The sequence below is a fragment of the Homarus americanus genome, unplaced genomic scaffold (assembly GCF_018991925.1).
Source record: "Homarus americanus isolate GMGI-L3 unplaced genomic scaffold, GMGI_Hamer_2.0 scaffold57965, whole genome shotgun sequence".
In the NCBI taxonomy this organism is placed as follows: domain Eukaryota; kingdom Metazoa; phylum Arthropoda; class Malacostraca; order Decapoda; family Nephropidae; genus Homarus; species Homarus americanus.
In genome coordinates this window covers 3,383,717-3,401,365 of record NW_024725031.1, presented here as the reverse complement: position 1 = coordinate 3,401,365, position 17,649 = coordinate 3,383,717, and the positions used below count along the sequence as shown (strand labels likewise).

The 17,649-nt window shown below is 39.4% G+C and overlaps 1 protein-coding gene across 2 annotated transcripts in view; it reads right to left on the bottom strand.

Annotated features, from left to right (window-relative positions):
• The window catches only part of LOC121864646 (zinc finger protein 385D-like), a 119,716-nt gene that overhangs the window by 6,763 nt on the left and 95,304 nt on the right, over positions 1 to 17,649 (bottom strand). For both annotated transcript variants that reach the window (XM_042363768.1, XM_042363767.1), the window contains 4 exons: positions 13,077 to 13,198; positions 10,508 to 10,640; positions 4,534 to 4,623; positions 2,255 to 2,480 (listed from right to left, as the gene is read on the bottom strand). In XM_042363768.1, coding sequence (XP_042219702.1) covers positions 2,255 to 2,480; positions 4,534 to 4,623; positions 10,508 to 10,640; positions 13,077 to 13,198 — 571 coding nt within the window. The remainder of the gene's footprint in view (positions 1 to 2,254; positions 2,481 to 4,533; positions 4,624 to 10,507; positions 10,641 to 13,076; positions 13,199 to 17,649) is intronic.

Here is a 17,649-nt window from a genome sequence, read left to right as displayed (position 1 = left end):
GTTCACTGGTGATGTGAGAGAGGGACTCGTGGTATAGGGCAGAAAGTGTCTATGCGCTGTCTGTGGGAAGTGTGTTGGCAGTGGCTCAATGATATGCAGTGAGTGTAGAAGGTAAGTACATAGGAGGTGCAGGGATCTAAATAGCAGACTGCAGGGTGTTGGTAACTTTAGGTGTTCAGTGGTCATGTGGCCTTGGCAGGGCTGGAGAAGCTTAATATTGGGGATATGTCCCTGGACTGTGTCTATGAGTTCCTACCTGCAAGGAGGTGCTGGAGGTTTTATTGATCGATTAACTGAAACAGTTTATTTAGCCAGTAATTACAGATACACAGTCGACAATAAGAACAATATTGAAATGGCTGAGCCAAGTGAAAGCCTGAGCCCTCTTGTGTTGAAGCTAACTCAGCTGCAAGAGTCAAAGGTGGCTAGATAAAGTTTTAGGGAGTTGCTATATTTATTGACAGCCAGGGGACCTTCCCTTAATGTAAAGGGAGGGTATATGCAACTGGTGTGGTGCTGCGTGTCATCCAAGCATGAGCTGATTTGGGGGCGATGACATACATGGGCTTGAGCAAACTGAAATGAGAATGGTGAGGTGGATGTGTGGTGACACTGACAGATGGGAAACCCTGTTCATAGCTAAAGGGGCAGCTGGGTACTGAGAGTATTAGTGAGCTTTTGCACAGAGGTAGGCTGAGGTGGTTTGAGCATGTGAGGAGAATGGAGGAGACTAGCTGGTTAAGAGGTGCATCAGTCTGCATGTGGAGGGGAGGAGAGCAAGGAGAATGCCAAGATTAACACGTTGAGAGGTTGTAAGAAATGACCTCAGGAGTTAAGAATATGATGAAAGGGGCTGCAAGAGACTGCACAGCATGGAGAGCTGCCACCAGTCATACAAGCATGGAAAATGACATTAAAACTATGATGATCATTGAGTCTAACTACCATTCTAAGCGAGTCTGGGGGATTCAAACCAGGTGATCCAGCAAAAGTCATTCCAATGTTGCTATCAGTTAGCATGTTCTTCAAAAAACCCACTGGGTCATGGCTGAGGTCACTGACCTTACTACTGCTGATATGACTGGTTAAACAGCTGTTAGGCATCAATATCACTGATCCTCATATGACAATGTCACTGCCACAGTTCCCAGGAAAATGCAGCTCTAAGAAGTGGTGCTCAGAAAAAAAACCTCATGCCACTTGATGAATAACCCAGAGGCCATAAAACACAAAGCATCATGTCCAAGAACATTATCAAAATATAAATATTTTGGGGTAAAAACTTGTACTTAAATATCATTTGGTCTTAAATCCAAGAATTACACAGGAATGACCATCTAAGGATTATTCGGTCAAGTTTAATAATATCATTCACAGAATTAAAGTTGTGTGAGGAAAAAGTGGCATTTTTTTACCACTTGTGTAATAAGTTGTCATGTTCAGACACCATACTAGGTCAAAAATACAAATCACAAGGAATAGTGTAAATAAATATTACTTAAAAATAAACCCAGTGATATGGCAGAAGAGATCATTAAAAGGTTGCTTCAGTTTTTAGTAAGAGTAGACATTAATGTTAACATGCTGCCTCAGACAACAATTCTGAAAAGTTCACCATTCAAAATCATTTCTGCATAGATTCAACATCATCAACCAAGCTGTGCTGAGAAGAGGGTTTTGGCAGTAACTTCCAGGCAAAATAATAAGTGGAGGCATAAATCTCAAGTGACATATATGCAAAGCTAATAAATATAAAACATTCAAGTTAATGTGTTAGTCAATGTCACACTTAACAATACTTGTGTTTCTTGTTAGGTTTTATCAACCCCAATAAACCCATACATAAAATAGCATAAAAAGTAAAGATTTATATAAAGTTAGATACAGTACAGTCTTCACCTATCACATGCATATGTAACTCAATAATTGCTCAACCTATCATTTCAGTCTACCAATAAGAGAACTTTATTATCATCAATAGTTTAATATAAGCATATTGGTCAGTAGCAGGCAGACCTACACAGCCACACAATGAGCAATCATTAAGTCTTCAAATATGCTAATTGAATAAATATCATGTTTGTGGTTTGTCCATCATTTAAAGGTAACTGAAAACAGTTTTTTCTTGAGAACTGTAGCTATAGTATCAATTTCATAAATCAATTTACCTGAAGAAAGAAGCAATATACATATGGTTACAGTATTAATTTAGAAATGATAAATGACGTGTGAGAAAGTATGCCGGGCCACTTACCTGACCCTGTCGTGCACAGTCTCTTAGGTGGAGGGTCGCTAGAGCCTTGACCGGCGCGCTTCGCTGCACGTTGTTTGTGTTTGTTTCCTGCTATATGCGTCGCTAATAACTGGGGTGAATTAACTGTTACATCACACACAATGCATCGGATCACTCCACTGACCTCGTCACGTTCAAATCCCGTCTCAGTTTCCTCTAAAGTCTTCAGTAATTCTGCAGATTTAACCTGGGAAAAATAAAATGTACTAAATAAATATAACTACAGGTAAATTCATTTATATGCATTTTAATAATAATAATAATAATAATTATTAACAGTTTATTGAAAGAGCATGGTAGCCGGAAGGCTGAAAATATACAGTTACATAATTGGGGAATGGGTCACTTGATTGATAAATAACATAAGTGATACAAATATGATATATATTTAATTAGTGGGGAGAAGGCTATACTACTAATAAACTATCAGTACTAGTAAATTGTCATTACTCACCAAGTGTACAGTGTATCTTAAATATTTTTACTTTTGTAGGAACTGTATTGTTGTGATTTGTTTGCACCACACTTGTGTGCCCTAGTAATGCTTGTGTGTAAGAAAACCGTAGTTAACTTTGAAAGGTATTTTAGCGTTTTGAAAATGCTACAATTAGGTAAAACTTGTTTGAGTGCTGTTAAAATGTAAATAATGGCAAGTTTAGCCAACACCGAGGACATAGCTTTCAAATTGCAGTTTAGGGGGAAGACTTAACTGCCAGGTATAAGCCGAGATCAACAATTTCTGTTGAAATAATTAAGTTTCTCTTATATGCCAGGTCGACTTACAGGCCACAATATATGGTACACTGAAAGCTTGTATGCAAGATTTACTCAAAACGGTGGGAGATTTAAATAAAATGGCTGGTGATAGAGAGATGGAGGAGACTGTGGGGCAACATGGTGTCCCTGTATACTATGAGACAGGTGGTAATGTGGAAGCCATGAACAATAAAATCATGGAGGTTGTTACACTATGTCAGGCTGGTCAGAATGAAATACAAGGTGAGTGACATGGACGTATAAAGACACTCTGTAATGGTTATCTGGCTAATTTGACAGAAACAAGATATTAATAAATGGAAGGTTCACTGTATGTAAGGAATTTTGGTTAATACAGCTAGACCCCGACTTACGACTGCTTCGACTTACGACCATCGGGACTTACGACCGCCGAAGTTGTGACCATTTTTTTTTCAATTTTTTTCCCCCAAATGACACACGCATTTTCTATACCGAAACGTTTCCAGTTAATGTAGTCTCCATGTATAATTAGAAAATTATGGGGGCCCCATGTGCATTCAGCTGACTACATTAAAGGTAAGTGCTCAGTCACACTGTATCCATTCCTCATTATTTATTACTTTCACTGTACTGTATCCATTCCTCATTATTTATTACTTTTACTGTACTGTATTTCATTGTAGATTTTTTTTTTTTTTATTTATTAATTTTTTTTTATGTCGGACTTATGACCATTCGGACTTACGACCTGGATTTGGGTCCCTAACCCCGTCGTAAGTCGGGGTCTAGCTGTATTGTCAAAAATTGAATATATTGCATTTTAGTTAAAAATTTATTTCCTCCAACAGACATGCATTGCCTATGTCCCATGTTTGAAATTGCAGTTTGGTGTTTCGGTGGTTCAGAGTGAGGTACAGTACTCAAACCCTGTGGTCGAATCATTCGACTCTAACACATACACCATCAGGGAAGATCAGCAGTTTGTTATGGAGCACCAACCTGGACACCTTACTCCAGCTGAGGGCCAAGACCAAGAATCAGAGGAAAGGATAGTGTAGACTGTAGAAGACACATTAAAAGTGATAAGGTTGGACACCCAATAAGCAGAGAGACATGTAGAGGACGGGAGGGCCTACCATCCTGAAGTATTTAGATATGTAGGTGAAGTCAGAGAGATAAACCACTGAGATAATGTATATGAGGCTTTGAGGTGAAAGGAGAATACTGTACTAAAGTAGAATACATCTACTTCAGCTGTAAGAATTAATAAAGAGAATCTGGGTTTGCTCTTGATGTTGGCTGTCCTGCATAAATAAAAAATCTATGAAGTGTAATTCTCTAGTGTTTAAAGATAATTCTTATACATCTCAACTTAACTACATAAAAGGACTTCATGGATACAGACAAAATATTCTCGACAAACTACATGGTGTGTACAGTACCAGTATGATATCACCACGGCAGAAATGGAAAAAGGTGTATACATGAAACACCCAGCTTACCTTACGTTGATGCTTGGAACCAGCCATATGAGAGTCTAAGACCGTCTGGGATGAAAACTCCAAATTGCAAACATCACACCGAACAGTCACCTGACAGAGTACAGTACAGTATAAGAGATGTAATGATAAAGGTTGGAAAAAAGAACTATAAAATGCCTCATGTACTGGTTCCAATTTCATCATGACCTTCTTCGTACTGTGAATATATCATTATATTAATATTAAGGACATGTTAGACCACTCTTCTGGCATAAGTAAAATGCCAGTTAAGACAAATAATGTAAATATTACTACCTTGACAAAATGACTGTAAGTTTCATAAAATATTCCTCCAAACAATAATTAATCAGTTTATATTTCATGTTAGTTTAAATAATACAGTCACCACGCACTTTACACGAGTTTGATTTATGCATTATTTAAATAATATGCACGCTTCATTTATACCTTTTTATGATTTACTGGTACAGCATATATTATTTTATGTACAAGAATAGTGACGTGACACAGTTCAGTCACGCAGTCACCCAGCTGACTCATATTGGGGAGGGGGGGGGGGAGGAAGTACGGCTGGAATGGTGAGTCAGTTAGGCAGTTACAGCTCACTGCCTCCACACATAATGTTCACTATCCACACATACACATTACATACCCATTCTCATTTTTTTTTTCATTTTATAGATTTATATTACATTTTCTTTATTTATAAGCCACATTAGAGTATTGGATTGATTTTTGTTTTCTCAAACGAGCACAGACAAATGATTAATATGCTGAGCTAGCAAAAGATGCTGGATGGGTTGACTCGTGCAACAGAGGAGTGACCCAAGCTTAAGGGAGTCAGACGCATATAAGTGGGGTCACACACACACACACTATGGATACATATACTCTGAGACCTTACTGTAAATTACAATACAGTACAGTCAACCCTCACTTTACGCGGTCCCACATTCCGCGTTTCCACGTTTACGCGGTGCCCTGCCAGAACCCAGGATGCTCACATTCCGCGGTGCATGTACCCCTTTACGCGGGTGAAGTATAATTTTTTTATTTAGCTCATAAAATTCATACAAATTATCTGGCCAGAATATAATTTACATTGCTGGAATTCTTACAATGATGATCATTTTGAATATAAACATCATAGATTTTGCATTAGACATACAAATTTTAGATATAATGATTACTCTGAGTAAATATGTTATCTTTTGTGCAAAATATATGACATTTATATTCAAAATATTCCTGGTCTTACAAGGAATCCAGCAATGTCAATTATATTACCCTAACTTTAGTCTGATGTATTATTTATTACTAAGACGATAAATAGTCTGGTTTTCCCACACATTTATCTGGTAGGGAGGGTTGGTGGGGGGTGAGGGGTGGGGAGGGAGGGAGGGACCGTCTGACCATCTGGCACGGTGTGAAGAATATTTTTTTTTTTATTAACTGAAGATATTTGTTTTAGCTCATAAAATTCATACAAATTACCCGGCCAGAATATAATTTACATTGCTGGAATTCTTACAATTTGATGATCATTTTGAATATAAACATCATAGATTTTGCATTAGACATACAAATTTTAGATATAATGTTTACTCTGAATAAATATGTTATCTTTTGTGCAAAATATATGACATTTATATTCAAAATATTCCTGGTCTTACAAGGAATCCAGCAATGTCAATTATATTATCCTAACTTTAGTTTGAGGTATTATTTATTACTATACCTTAAAATCTAGTGGTTTTCCCCCAAAAATTTCTCAGAGAGGGAAGAGCCAGTGAGTGTAGTGTGAGAAGAGGGGGAGGGAGTTGAGTCCATTATTTGAATGGACATTAACTTGGCGACTGTATTTCTCTATTTCTCTTAAGTATTAATTGTGTGCATGTACCATCATAAAATTAAGATGTTATTTTTACTAGAACATAGGTATTGTGTCGGAAAAAGTGGAGTTTGGGGGTCAGCTGGTCTCTATTTCAATTAATCCCATATGTTATGTTATTCACTTTACGCGTTTCTCACTTTCCGCAGTACCCTGTGGGTTGAATTAACCGCGTAAAGTGAGGGTTCACTGTACAAGTTTAACAAGGAACAACTACTGTACTAAGTATATAACTATAGTAGGTGCACAGGGTCTTTCCAATCTTCCTGTATAAAGATGATATTAATGTGTCTCACTTCAAGAAAGCATAAAATATCTTACATAAGGTACAATTGCAATGATGAAATATTTGTCTTCAGTGTTAACTTATCACAGTTGATATCACATCATATTTCCTTTTATGGCCAAGTGAAATTTTTACAAAGTACAGAAATGGCAATATAAAGTGTTTATAGGTAATGCTACAATGGAGGTGTGTGTGTGTGTGTGTGATGCTGATCAATTGAGGTGTGTGTGTGATGCTGATCAACGGAGGTGTGTGTGATGCTGATCAACGGAGGTGTGTGTGATGCTGATCAACGGAGGTGTGTGTGATGATGATAAATATAACCGAGATTATAATGATGATGTCATCTTACAAACTCAAGATAACAGTTAGGTTGTACAGTTTTACAGCTGTGAGTTAACCTTAACAGTTAAATGAAGACATTAAAACATATAACAGATAGTCTGTACAGGTTTCTTTTATTTCCTACACTACATTAATAAGGGATGATTATTCTTTAATGAAAATTTCAGGCCAGTTAAAACTGGTTTTTGGACAATACCAGATTAGCCTGGTCAAATGTATGAAAAATTTAACGGAAGGACTTGAAATTCTACAACTATGTTTACATAAATCACTACTGTACCAGCAAATTACTGTCGTTTGATGTCAAGGCTGGTGGACAAAATAAATTGATCGGTAAATATTCAAAACTTGCCAACACCCACTTATATAATGAGCCTTAGTTATGCACGGAGAAAACTAAAAAAACTAAAACTAATTTCTTCTTTAGTGTTTCTGCCAGAAATTTATATTTTTTGAATATTTTTAACTGATAAAATTACCAACAATATTACTTGTTTAAAGTGGGCAAGGCATTGAAGTATAAGAAAAATGTGGGGTAAAATACTAAAAAAAAAAAAAACACTAAACAAACTTTTGAAAACCTGACCTAACATTTCCTAACCTCTAAAATTAATGTTTTTGGTGTTTAGTAAGTGATGGTGTTGTTTTCGGCTTTTAGTATGTGATGGTGTTGCTTTTGGTGTTCAGATGAGGAGGGTTCCATAAACTCTTAAGTGATTCTTAAAATTTTTACAGGTTAGGAAATGTTAGGTCAAGTTTTAAAAAAAAAAAATTTCTTTTTTGTATTTTACCCCACATTTTTCCTCTACTTCAAAGCCCTGCCCACTTTAGACAACTAATATTGTGGGTAATTTTATTAGTTAAAAAAATAAAATAAATAAATAATAAAAAAAAAATCCGACAAAAAACATTATTGAATACAGAAAATAGTTTTTAGTTTTTTATCTTTCTCCCTTTATAAGACTCAATATATAAGTAGGTGTTGGCAACTTCTAACTATTAACCCACTGATCTTAATGACAAAAGAAGTCCTACACAGTATTTCATCATTAAACAAAGAAAAAACATTTGTTATCATTTTCATATCTCAACAATGTATGGAGACTCTACCATAATATCCTTGAGATTCTTCCTAATTACAACTAACTGAACTCTGTCATGAAATTTTATAGTACAAATTATGTTAACATTTTACAGCACAGAAAATTCTCGATTTAACATAATCCGATGAAGTAGAACGGCGATTTAAAGCAACACCCACAGTTAAGGACACCGTATCAATTTAAAAAGAATCTTTCCTATTTTACTCGAGTCAAATCTGGCACTTCGTATGGAAATACACACTATACAATATTAAGTTTCGAGCCAAATGTTTCTCGCCAGACGCCTCACTGCGCACGCTACAAGGCTGCCCGCCACCCTCCCACATCCTCAGTTCTCACACTGACGCTCTAATGAACGAACGTTTTGTGTGACGCTATCTCCTTCTACCACTCGCATCAACCATCACCACTATGTCCGAGAGGCCAGCTACTACATCATTAACTACCCCAAAGGCCAAGAAATCAAGGCAAGCAATTACACTGGAGCACAAAAACAAGGTGCTGGAAGCACTGCAGCGTGTAAATGGTGCTTGCATGTCAAGATGCGTCCACAGCCACACCACTAGATAGTGATGTGGATGGTGAGCTGGTCGAGTTGGGCTCTGCATCTTCAGAGGATGACTTGCCTTACTAAAGTTGAGTGAAAATCTATTTTTGATAGGATAAATAATATAAAAATAAGTTGAGAGGAAAGTGAGTGTCGATCAGTGGTGAAGAGGATAAAAGTAGGAGTGAGGCAGACGAGAGGCTGGGAATGTAGGCGCCAGCGCGACCAGCCTCTCACATCAGCCGATCGCTAGTACACAGACCATTTCGTGTCCCGTAATTTTAGCCGTGTTGATTTATGAGTGTTTGTTTTAGCATAATACTACAAAGAACAATGTTTTGTTTATTCTAGGAGATGGGTTGAGGTGCAGCTGGGTAGACTCTCAGTCGGAGCAGAGGGTGGGCCAGTGACGCGAGGCAGCAGACAGTACAGTGCAGTACCACTCAGTAACAGTACCGTCCAGGTAGCAGTGAACAACACACGCGGTGGCGGCAGGACACAGACCGAGCAGATGTAAACAAACCCCACTCACCAAGCAGCGCATTTGGCGTGAAATTTAATGGAATCAAGCGCGATTTAGCAAAAATAGTTAGCATAATTGAGCAAAAATAACAGGAATTCGATTTAGCGGAAATTTCAATTTAACAGAAAGGGGTGGCTCGAATTAGTTCATTAAATTGAGAAAATGCTGTACTAGGATGGCTAAATCTGCCTGGAGTGCAAGTGTCTGGAAACACACAGGTGCTATTTTTAAGTGTAGTAATGCAGGCATGGGCAACCCGTGGCCCGTGTGTGGCCCAAACCATGTCTTTGTATGGCCTGTGGTGTGATGAAAAATTCTATTTAATGTGGCCCGTGGTTCAGGTAGATGCAGCCAGCTTATGGTGTGTAAAGCAATAATTATTAAAAGAATAATCTTCACAAACAATTCATTACTGTTTCATCACCTAAGAGTAAGTAACTAGGAAAATGTTAGTGAAATAAATATATATATATATAGTCAACATTATAAAAATTTTTACTTGTGTGAATTTATGGGCCAAGTTCAGTGTGGTCTGCTTGATGGATTGTTATGTGGCAATGGGTCACTTGGGAGTTAACTAAGGTTGGGCAAGTCTCTCTCTCTCTCCCACACACACACACACATATACACTATTACAGTTAAAGAAATAATTGTCCTCTGGGCAAACACATAAAGGGAATACGTATATATTTATTAGTACACAAGTAAAATGTACCCCGCTCCCCTGGGTCCGCAAATGTTATTCGCGGATTTGGTGATTCACGGCCATTTTGAGAACCTAACCCCTTTTTCATAAAAAATTCCAATACTTTAATGCAGTATTGCACTCAGGCATTTGTATAGTATAAAGTAATTACTATTGACCTCAGAATATCTTCTTATATCAAGTGCACATGGTCTCAAAATGGCCTCAAAATGCCAATGATATTAGTCAAATTTCAAAAAATTTCCAGGGGGAGCTTACAGCCCCCCCCCCCCGGCTGGGTGGATCATTGTACTCGTGTTCTCTCGCCCACAACTTCTTGGACCCCCCCTTTTTGATACTCCAGGATCCGCCCCCGATGTGATGATAAACTGTTTCACTCTCCATGCTAATACGATATTAACATTACTTTTGGGTTAGGTAGGATATAAATTTTGATGAGTTGGCCCACAGAAAATACCTAAATTATAATATAACCCTTGACTGAGGAAAGGTTGCCCATGCCTGTAGTAATGATAAAACATGGAAGGTCGCAACACTCATCCTTAACACAAGTGTACTGTACAGTTAACTCACCCGAGGCTTCTTAGTCGGGAGTCGACCCAACACGTTCTCCATGACAGCTTTCGTCACTGGATCATCCGTCATGTCTACAGAGGCTAGTATTGCTGAGTTAGGAGAAGGTATACCTCCAGCACTGATGCTCATTCTGGTGAAGATATAATTAAGACCTTAACCTTTTACTTAGTTTACTACATGAGGACTTCATCTTTTATACAACAATCAGAATCAAACAGGGAAGTGGTGTTGACTCAACAGGCCAACCAAGGCTAAGAGAAAACCATAAGAGTTGTAGATATATCATTTCCATGCTCTAACATTACTTAAAAATAAATAAAATATTTAATGAAACTACAGTATAGCCTGCATTTACGCGGATTTTGTTTACGCGTTTGGTCATTTAAGCGGCACCTTGCCAGAATGAAAATTTAAAGTTAACCGGTTCATTCCATCATTTACACGGGAAGCCGCGCAGGCAGGGTGCGCATTAGGTCGCTCTTACGTTATCGCTGACGTCATATGATGTATCGGACTGTGATTGGGTCATGCATCCTTACCACCTAAGCATTCCCTCCGCCGCTAGCTGTGATTGGTCTAATCTAATGTAACATGACGTGCCCTGCCACCAGAGGGAAGAATTCGCTTATCTAGCCGGGCCAGTCTCATTGTTCTCAGTCTCCGCATATACAGTTCTCTCTTGTGCCCGCTGGTCTCCTCACAATGGCTTCCGCTGGACCCCCACCACCCCAGAAAAACCTTGAATTACCTGGACTAAGCCATGGTTATGTGAAGGAAATCATTGAGTTGGGGGAGAAAATTAAGCTCATCCTTGACAAAGACACAGTCAAGCATCGGTATAAAGTGTCTAATAACCTTCTGTCGAAAATTATGGAGCAGTATGTCCAGATGTATCACGACAACATCAATGCTAGTCTCGCCCGCAACCAACCACAACCACAGCCAGCCCAAGTCAGTGATAGTGACAGTGAGGATATGGATTTTGAGGGGTTTGTCAGGGAGGCCCTGCAAACCTCTGTGAGTAGTGATAGTGATTCACCGGAAGGCCACTAATCTGCCCTCTGCCTCGGAACCAGCCGCCACCCACATGTGCCGACCCATCTCTTCTACTAACGTAAGTGTTAAATACCTTTAGATTTGTAGTTTTTTATTTAGATATTATGTGTGTGTCAATACCATCATAAAATTATGATGTTATTTTTACTACAAGGTACGTATTGTGTCGAGGAAAGTGGAGTTTGGGAGTCGGCCCAGTCTCTATTTCAATTACAGTAATCCCATGTTTTGTTATTTCGTTTACGCGTTTCTCATTTTACGCAGACCTCCACGGGTTCAATTGACCGCGTAAATCCAGATTATACTGTATAAATTAAGAAAAAATTAAGAGTGGGAATGGGAATGATTTCTGTATGACGGAGGTAGGAGGAAGGGCGGCTGATTGGCTGGACTCAATGGAAATTCCCCATGCCGCAATCTCTTTATAACAACGGTACAGTATGCAATTTCACCATAATTTCCTTATTATTTAGGTACGTTCATTTGGTGCCAGATTAATTAAAATTATCGTAAAATTAGAAATTTAAAAAAAAAAAAAAAAATCCACACTTACCCCCAGATGAGTTATTGTCGTATTAAATTGTTGGTGGTTTGCTTACATCAAAGATGAACAGCTGACCAGCCTGACTCCATGTTGATGTCACCCAAAGGATGATTATGAGAAAGGAAGGAGCTATTTATGTAATACAGTAGTACAGTATTCCCTTAAAGCTCGCTGGGGTTAGGTAAAGTGAATCCCGCGAGAAAGCAGAATCCACAATTTTTCATGCCAGCCCAGGAGTGTGTAAATTTCATATAAATAGCTATAAGCACATGTATAACAGCATTATGCATTGCTAGAACCACTGGCAGGGCATTTGGGAGGCCAAATTGCCCAATCATATATTAAATACCATATTTTACAGCATATAAGATGCACCCCCCCCTCCATTTCAGCAGGAAGTAATTAGGAAAAAACTGCAAAGAAGCCAGCCGATGAACAACACTGGGAGGACAGCAGACTGTAAACAACGATATGCGCGGGGAAGCACGTGCACCACCTCGCAGCCCCAAGCTCACTCCAACAGCTGGTGCTCGACTTATGCACCGCCCCACAGCCTCGGATTTATTTTATTTATTTTCCATGACGCAAGCTTTAAAACCACAAACTTTAAGGGAGTACTATACTGTATAGACTTATATTTGGTACAATATCTGTATTACTATATTTTTTTTGAACAGCATTATGTATGATATAGAGTTTATTAAATCATTTTGTGTATTTTTTGGGTCTCTGGAACTTAAATAATTATTTCCATTTAAATCAATTAAACTTTAATTCACGTTTTGCTAATTCACAATGTCTTATGAAACAGTACTTAACCTGCAAATTATATAGACTCCACTGTAGTGTACTGTACTGGGTGTATATATAATCTTAAAGTCTTCAAAGATATACTGTATATGACTGGATATCAATTTGTTTGAACATATCGATGAGACAAGACTCACTGACTGGCACAATACCTACGTGGATGGTTGTTGTGTTGGTGATGGTGCAGGGAAGGGCACGTATGGAACAGAGGTGGGCATATAGCTCATGGTGAAATCCAGCACCTGCAGCCCCAATCCCAGCACGTCACCCAACACCAGCTGAAACACCAATTCTCATTAGTCAAAATGCATGTAGCTAACATCCTTTGCAGTTGATAAATGCTGTCATCAAAATACTACACCCCTTCCTAACTTACAAATATGTATTTCAATAGAGTATAGTCAAACGCTTAAATTATGTCCAGGGCAACTGCTAGTAAGACTATTACTTTAACAGAGACAGACATGTTTTACAGTAATATGAACATGAGCATCCTGAGTGCACAGTCCTTCCACATGTGTCAGTCAATTTCATTTTACCTTCAACTGTATTCCTAATGGTTCCTAATTTTCTCCCACTTGTGACAACTCAGTACAGTCAACCCTCACTTTACGCGGTTAATGTAACCCACAGGGTGCCGCGGAAAGTGAGGAACGCGTAAAGTGAATAACATAACATATGGGATTAATTGAAACAGAGTCCGGGCCGACCCCCAAACTCCACTTTTTGATGACACACAACTATGTTGTAGTAAAAATATTATCTTAACTTTATGATGGCATGCACACACAATTAATAATTAAGAGAAATATCAATAATATTAGGTTTTTTAACACTTACATTAGTAGAAAAGATGGCTGGGCACACGGGGATGGACGGTTGGTTCCGAGGCAGAGGGCAGATTATTGGCCCTCACCTGTATCACGTGTATCAATTGTATCACTATCCACCACAGAGGCTTGCAGGGCCTCTTTGTCAAACCCCCCAAAGTTCATATAAGTCCATATCCTCACTATAATTATCACTATCACTGACTTGGGCCGGCTGTGGTGGGTGAAGAACTGGTAATGTTTTGATGACTGGGCGACCTTGTGCGCACCATGTTCGCGCCGCTTACACAACATGGCGGATGGCGGGAGGTTTGGATCCAAAAATGGCGCGGCTCGCCAGCCGCTCTCCGCGGAATGGGGTACACGCACCGCGGAACGTGAGTATGTTAGGTTCCGGCAGGGCACCGCTTGAACGTGGAAAAGCGGAATGTGGGACCGCGTAAAGTGAGGGTTGACTGTAATATATACATCAAATTCTTCCTTCTAGTGTCTGTAAACAAAATATTAAAAAAAAAAAAGTCTATATTTTCATCTATTCAGCCATAATAATTGTCTGTCCTACCCCCAAACAAATTTTAACCCCCTTTACCTTTATTTCAAACATACAGTAATGTATTGTAAGATCTTCTGTAACACCCATGACCAAGTGTATTGTAACAGTGATAGCAATCTCCACCAAAAGCTGCTGTTAATAGTAAAAACAGCATGTACTGTATACAGTGACCCCTCGGTTAACGAACTCAATCCGTTCCAGAAGGGCGTTCGTTAACCGAAACCATTGTTTCAATGGGTTTTTGGGTAATTGGTTGTAGCTCACCGAAAATTTCCTAAATTCAACAAAAATGGTAGAAAAGTTCACTTACTTTGAGGTGTGTATGTAGAAGGCTCCTGGATGATGATGATGATGATGATGATGATGATGATGATGATGATGGGAATTAGAATGGGGGTGGAGGAGAAGGAAGAAGAGAAAGCATTGGGGTGGAAGAGAAGTCACCCCATGGCACCATTTCACCCATAAAATTTTAGTTCTCTTGGTGTATTTCAAGATTATTTTCTTTAAATCAACACTGCACTGCATTATATATTGTCAATATGTAAAATATATTTCAAAATGACCAATAATTTGCTTGGAAACACAGAAAAAAAGCGTTTAGTTGAAGAGAGTCTCAAGCAAGATGTTACCTCCAGTGAAAACAGAGAGAGACTAACGCCTGTTTGCTGTGTTAAGAGGCTGGATGCCGCGCATTAAACTAGTCACTTTACCTTCAATTATGTTCAATAATTGTTAAAATGACTAAAAAATTTAATATTAAACTTTTAAAATTATTGAATAGTATAAACTTCTTGATATTTACTAAAATAGTAAGGAATTTAAGCCCTAGAACTGATTAATGTATTGGCGGACTGATACTAAAGCTGGTTGCCCGGTCAGTGCAAGCGAAAACATGTTGAGGTCGGTTCGTAAGAAATTCGTTAACCGAATTGGAGATCCTTATGGAAGGCAGTTCGTTAACCGAAATTTCGTTAACTGAGGCGTTCGTTAAACGAGGGGTCACTGTATATCCTCCAAATACGAGGGTTAACATCCACACTTCAGGATGCAGGCCGTCCTGTGACATTCCTATGGATACCTAGTCATGTCAGTATCTTGGGGAATGAGGCAGCAGATGACCTTGCCAAGACTGGCTGCAACAAGGCCACACCTGACTACGTTGTTCCTCGAACACTTACAGATTAGGACCCAAATTCGCCGCAAACAGAGAGAAGCTCGGGAAGCAGCCATCCCCCTGGACTCCCCGCCCACCTAGTACGATGTCCTCCGTAAACTTCCTGACCTCTCGTACGTCTACGGGAAAGGGTTGCGGAAAGGGGACGTGATTGCTGCCCGTATCATCATTGGGTATGACTTTGCTTGGGAGATTGGTATCCCCGCCCGCATCCCCTGAGCAACGCTCTTGTGCATTATGCAGAAGACCCGACAGCAGCACCCTTATTCACTACCTCCTAAGATGTCCCCACACAACGCCTGCTGGACCACCATTCCACGACCCCCTGACGGAGACACGATGATCCTCCCCATACTGGCCAGATATTTTGTAAATAATATTGATTATGTGTTAAAGGAATATCCTTCCTTCCTTAGGCTTTAGTAAGCCCCTTTATAATATTTATACTGTATATACTTGTCACACTTGCCAGATGCTTCTGCTGTCATTGTACAGGGGTACCTACAGGGGTGAGATGCAGTATTTAGAACAAGTCTTTTCTGGGGGGGGGTCGTTGCATACTTTTTCTCAGCACATGAGGACAGTGCTGTCTTTTTTTTTAGGGGGGTCGAGTGTTAGCGGGAGAGAGAAGAGAAGATGGAAATACTGTGGTTAGCACGTTGCAGGTGTGGGGTGCAGTTTCTTAGAACAAATTTTTTTAGGGGGGTCATATGCATGTTTTTCTCAGCACATGAGGACAGTGCTGTCTTTTTTTAGGGGGGTCGATTGTAATATTCAGAAATTTCAGTGTAATTTCAAACGCCGCGCCATTGGCAATACCGAGTTCAAGGTCGTCTGAGGGAAGGCCGCGCTCCCGCACGTAGCGAGAGTTTCTGGAACTAGGCCTATACGATATTAAATGTAATTTACCGAATTAATATGGAGGTGAATTATGAAATTAAATATCAGTTATTAAATTAAAAGTAATCCTAGATCGTTTCCCAGTCTGAAAATGTTGCGTACGTCCTAATTAAGCTGTTAATCGTCTGGTAAATAAGTCACTCCTGAAAAGCGTGAACCAGTGAGCAAGCGTGGCTTGGGGAGTTATGAGAGAGGTCAAGCCAGAGGACCATCTCTGTTCTGTACCCAGGAGAGACGGACCACGTGAACTGGTTCCTTCGTTTATTTAACATCAGTATTAACAAGTAAGATTTATTCAATCCCAGACAAAGCTAGATAGGGCGGTAGGAACAAATGGTGATGTGAGACAATAGCTAACAGCTCGGGTTTTTTCAGGGTTCTGTAGAGCCCACGCGGTATGATATCGGTCACTGGCCGTATGAGACGAGTGGTGAAGCGAGCTGTATGACCGTCCACTGACCTGGGTTTGAGCCACCTGTTGAGTATGGTGAGAGTTGGAGTGAAACCAGCTGTCTGGGTGCCCAACTAACGATGTGACGATCGTTTGGGGTCATCAGCTCTCCTCTACCTCGGCTCACAATACCACATATCTTCAAGCAGCTTAGTGAAAACCTTTCACTAAAGGGAAGCTAAAACTTCTCTCAACTGTACAAGGTCTGATTGGCTCACTCCCTTCCGTTTCATGGATGTACTGGGGTAAAGTGAAGCAAGCTGAATGAATACAGGGCCACACACTGGCCCCAGGAGTAGTGGAACTTAGAGGTACTTTTTCCAAGGTGGAGAAAGGCTGGTTTGGGCCTTAAACTACGGGTGCCTGTTGGTTGTGCCTTAAAAAACTACGGAGTGCAGGTGGAATCTATGTGTTGGTTAGGAAGCATGGTTCACGGGTATTGGTGGACTCAGTAACTTCTTAATAAGTGATAATATTTTTTTGGGTAGTAATAGTATTTTTTTCAGTTACTGATGTATGCTGTGTGCAGTTAATATCTCTTAAATAATTTTGATAGTATTGTTTTTTAATGTTGTGTCACTAATTGATGCCAGAGAATGAGGGAACTGTTTTTCAGATGAGGTTCCTCCTCTGTTGTAAGTGATACTGTGATTTAGTTCCTTTAATGCATTTAATATTTCTTTATACAGTAATTTCAATCTCAGGTATAACCTTTGTTCCCCAGAGTAGTGTCTATGTTAGGTTAGGAGGTGTGCATCTGTTAGGGTAATATAATTTTGTTCAATGCCCTGAAGGCCTATTCAGGGTGGAGTTAATAA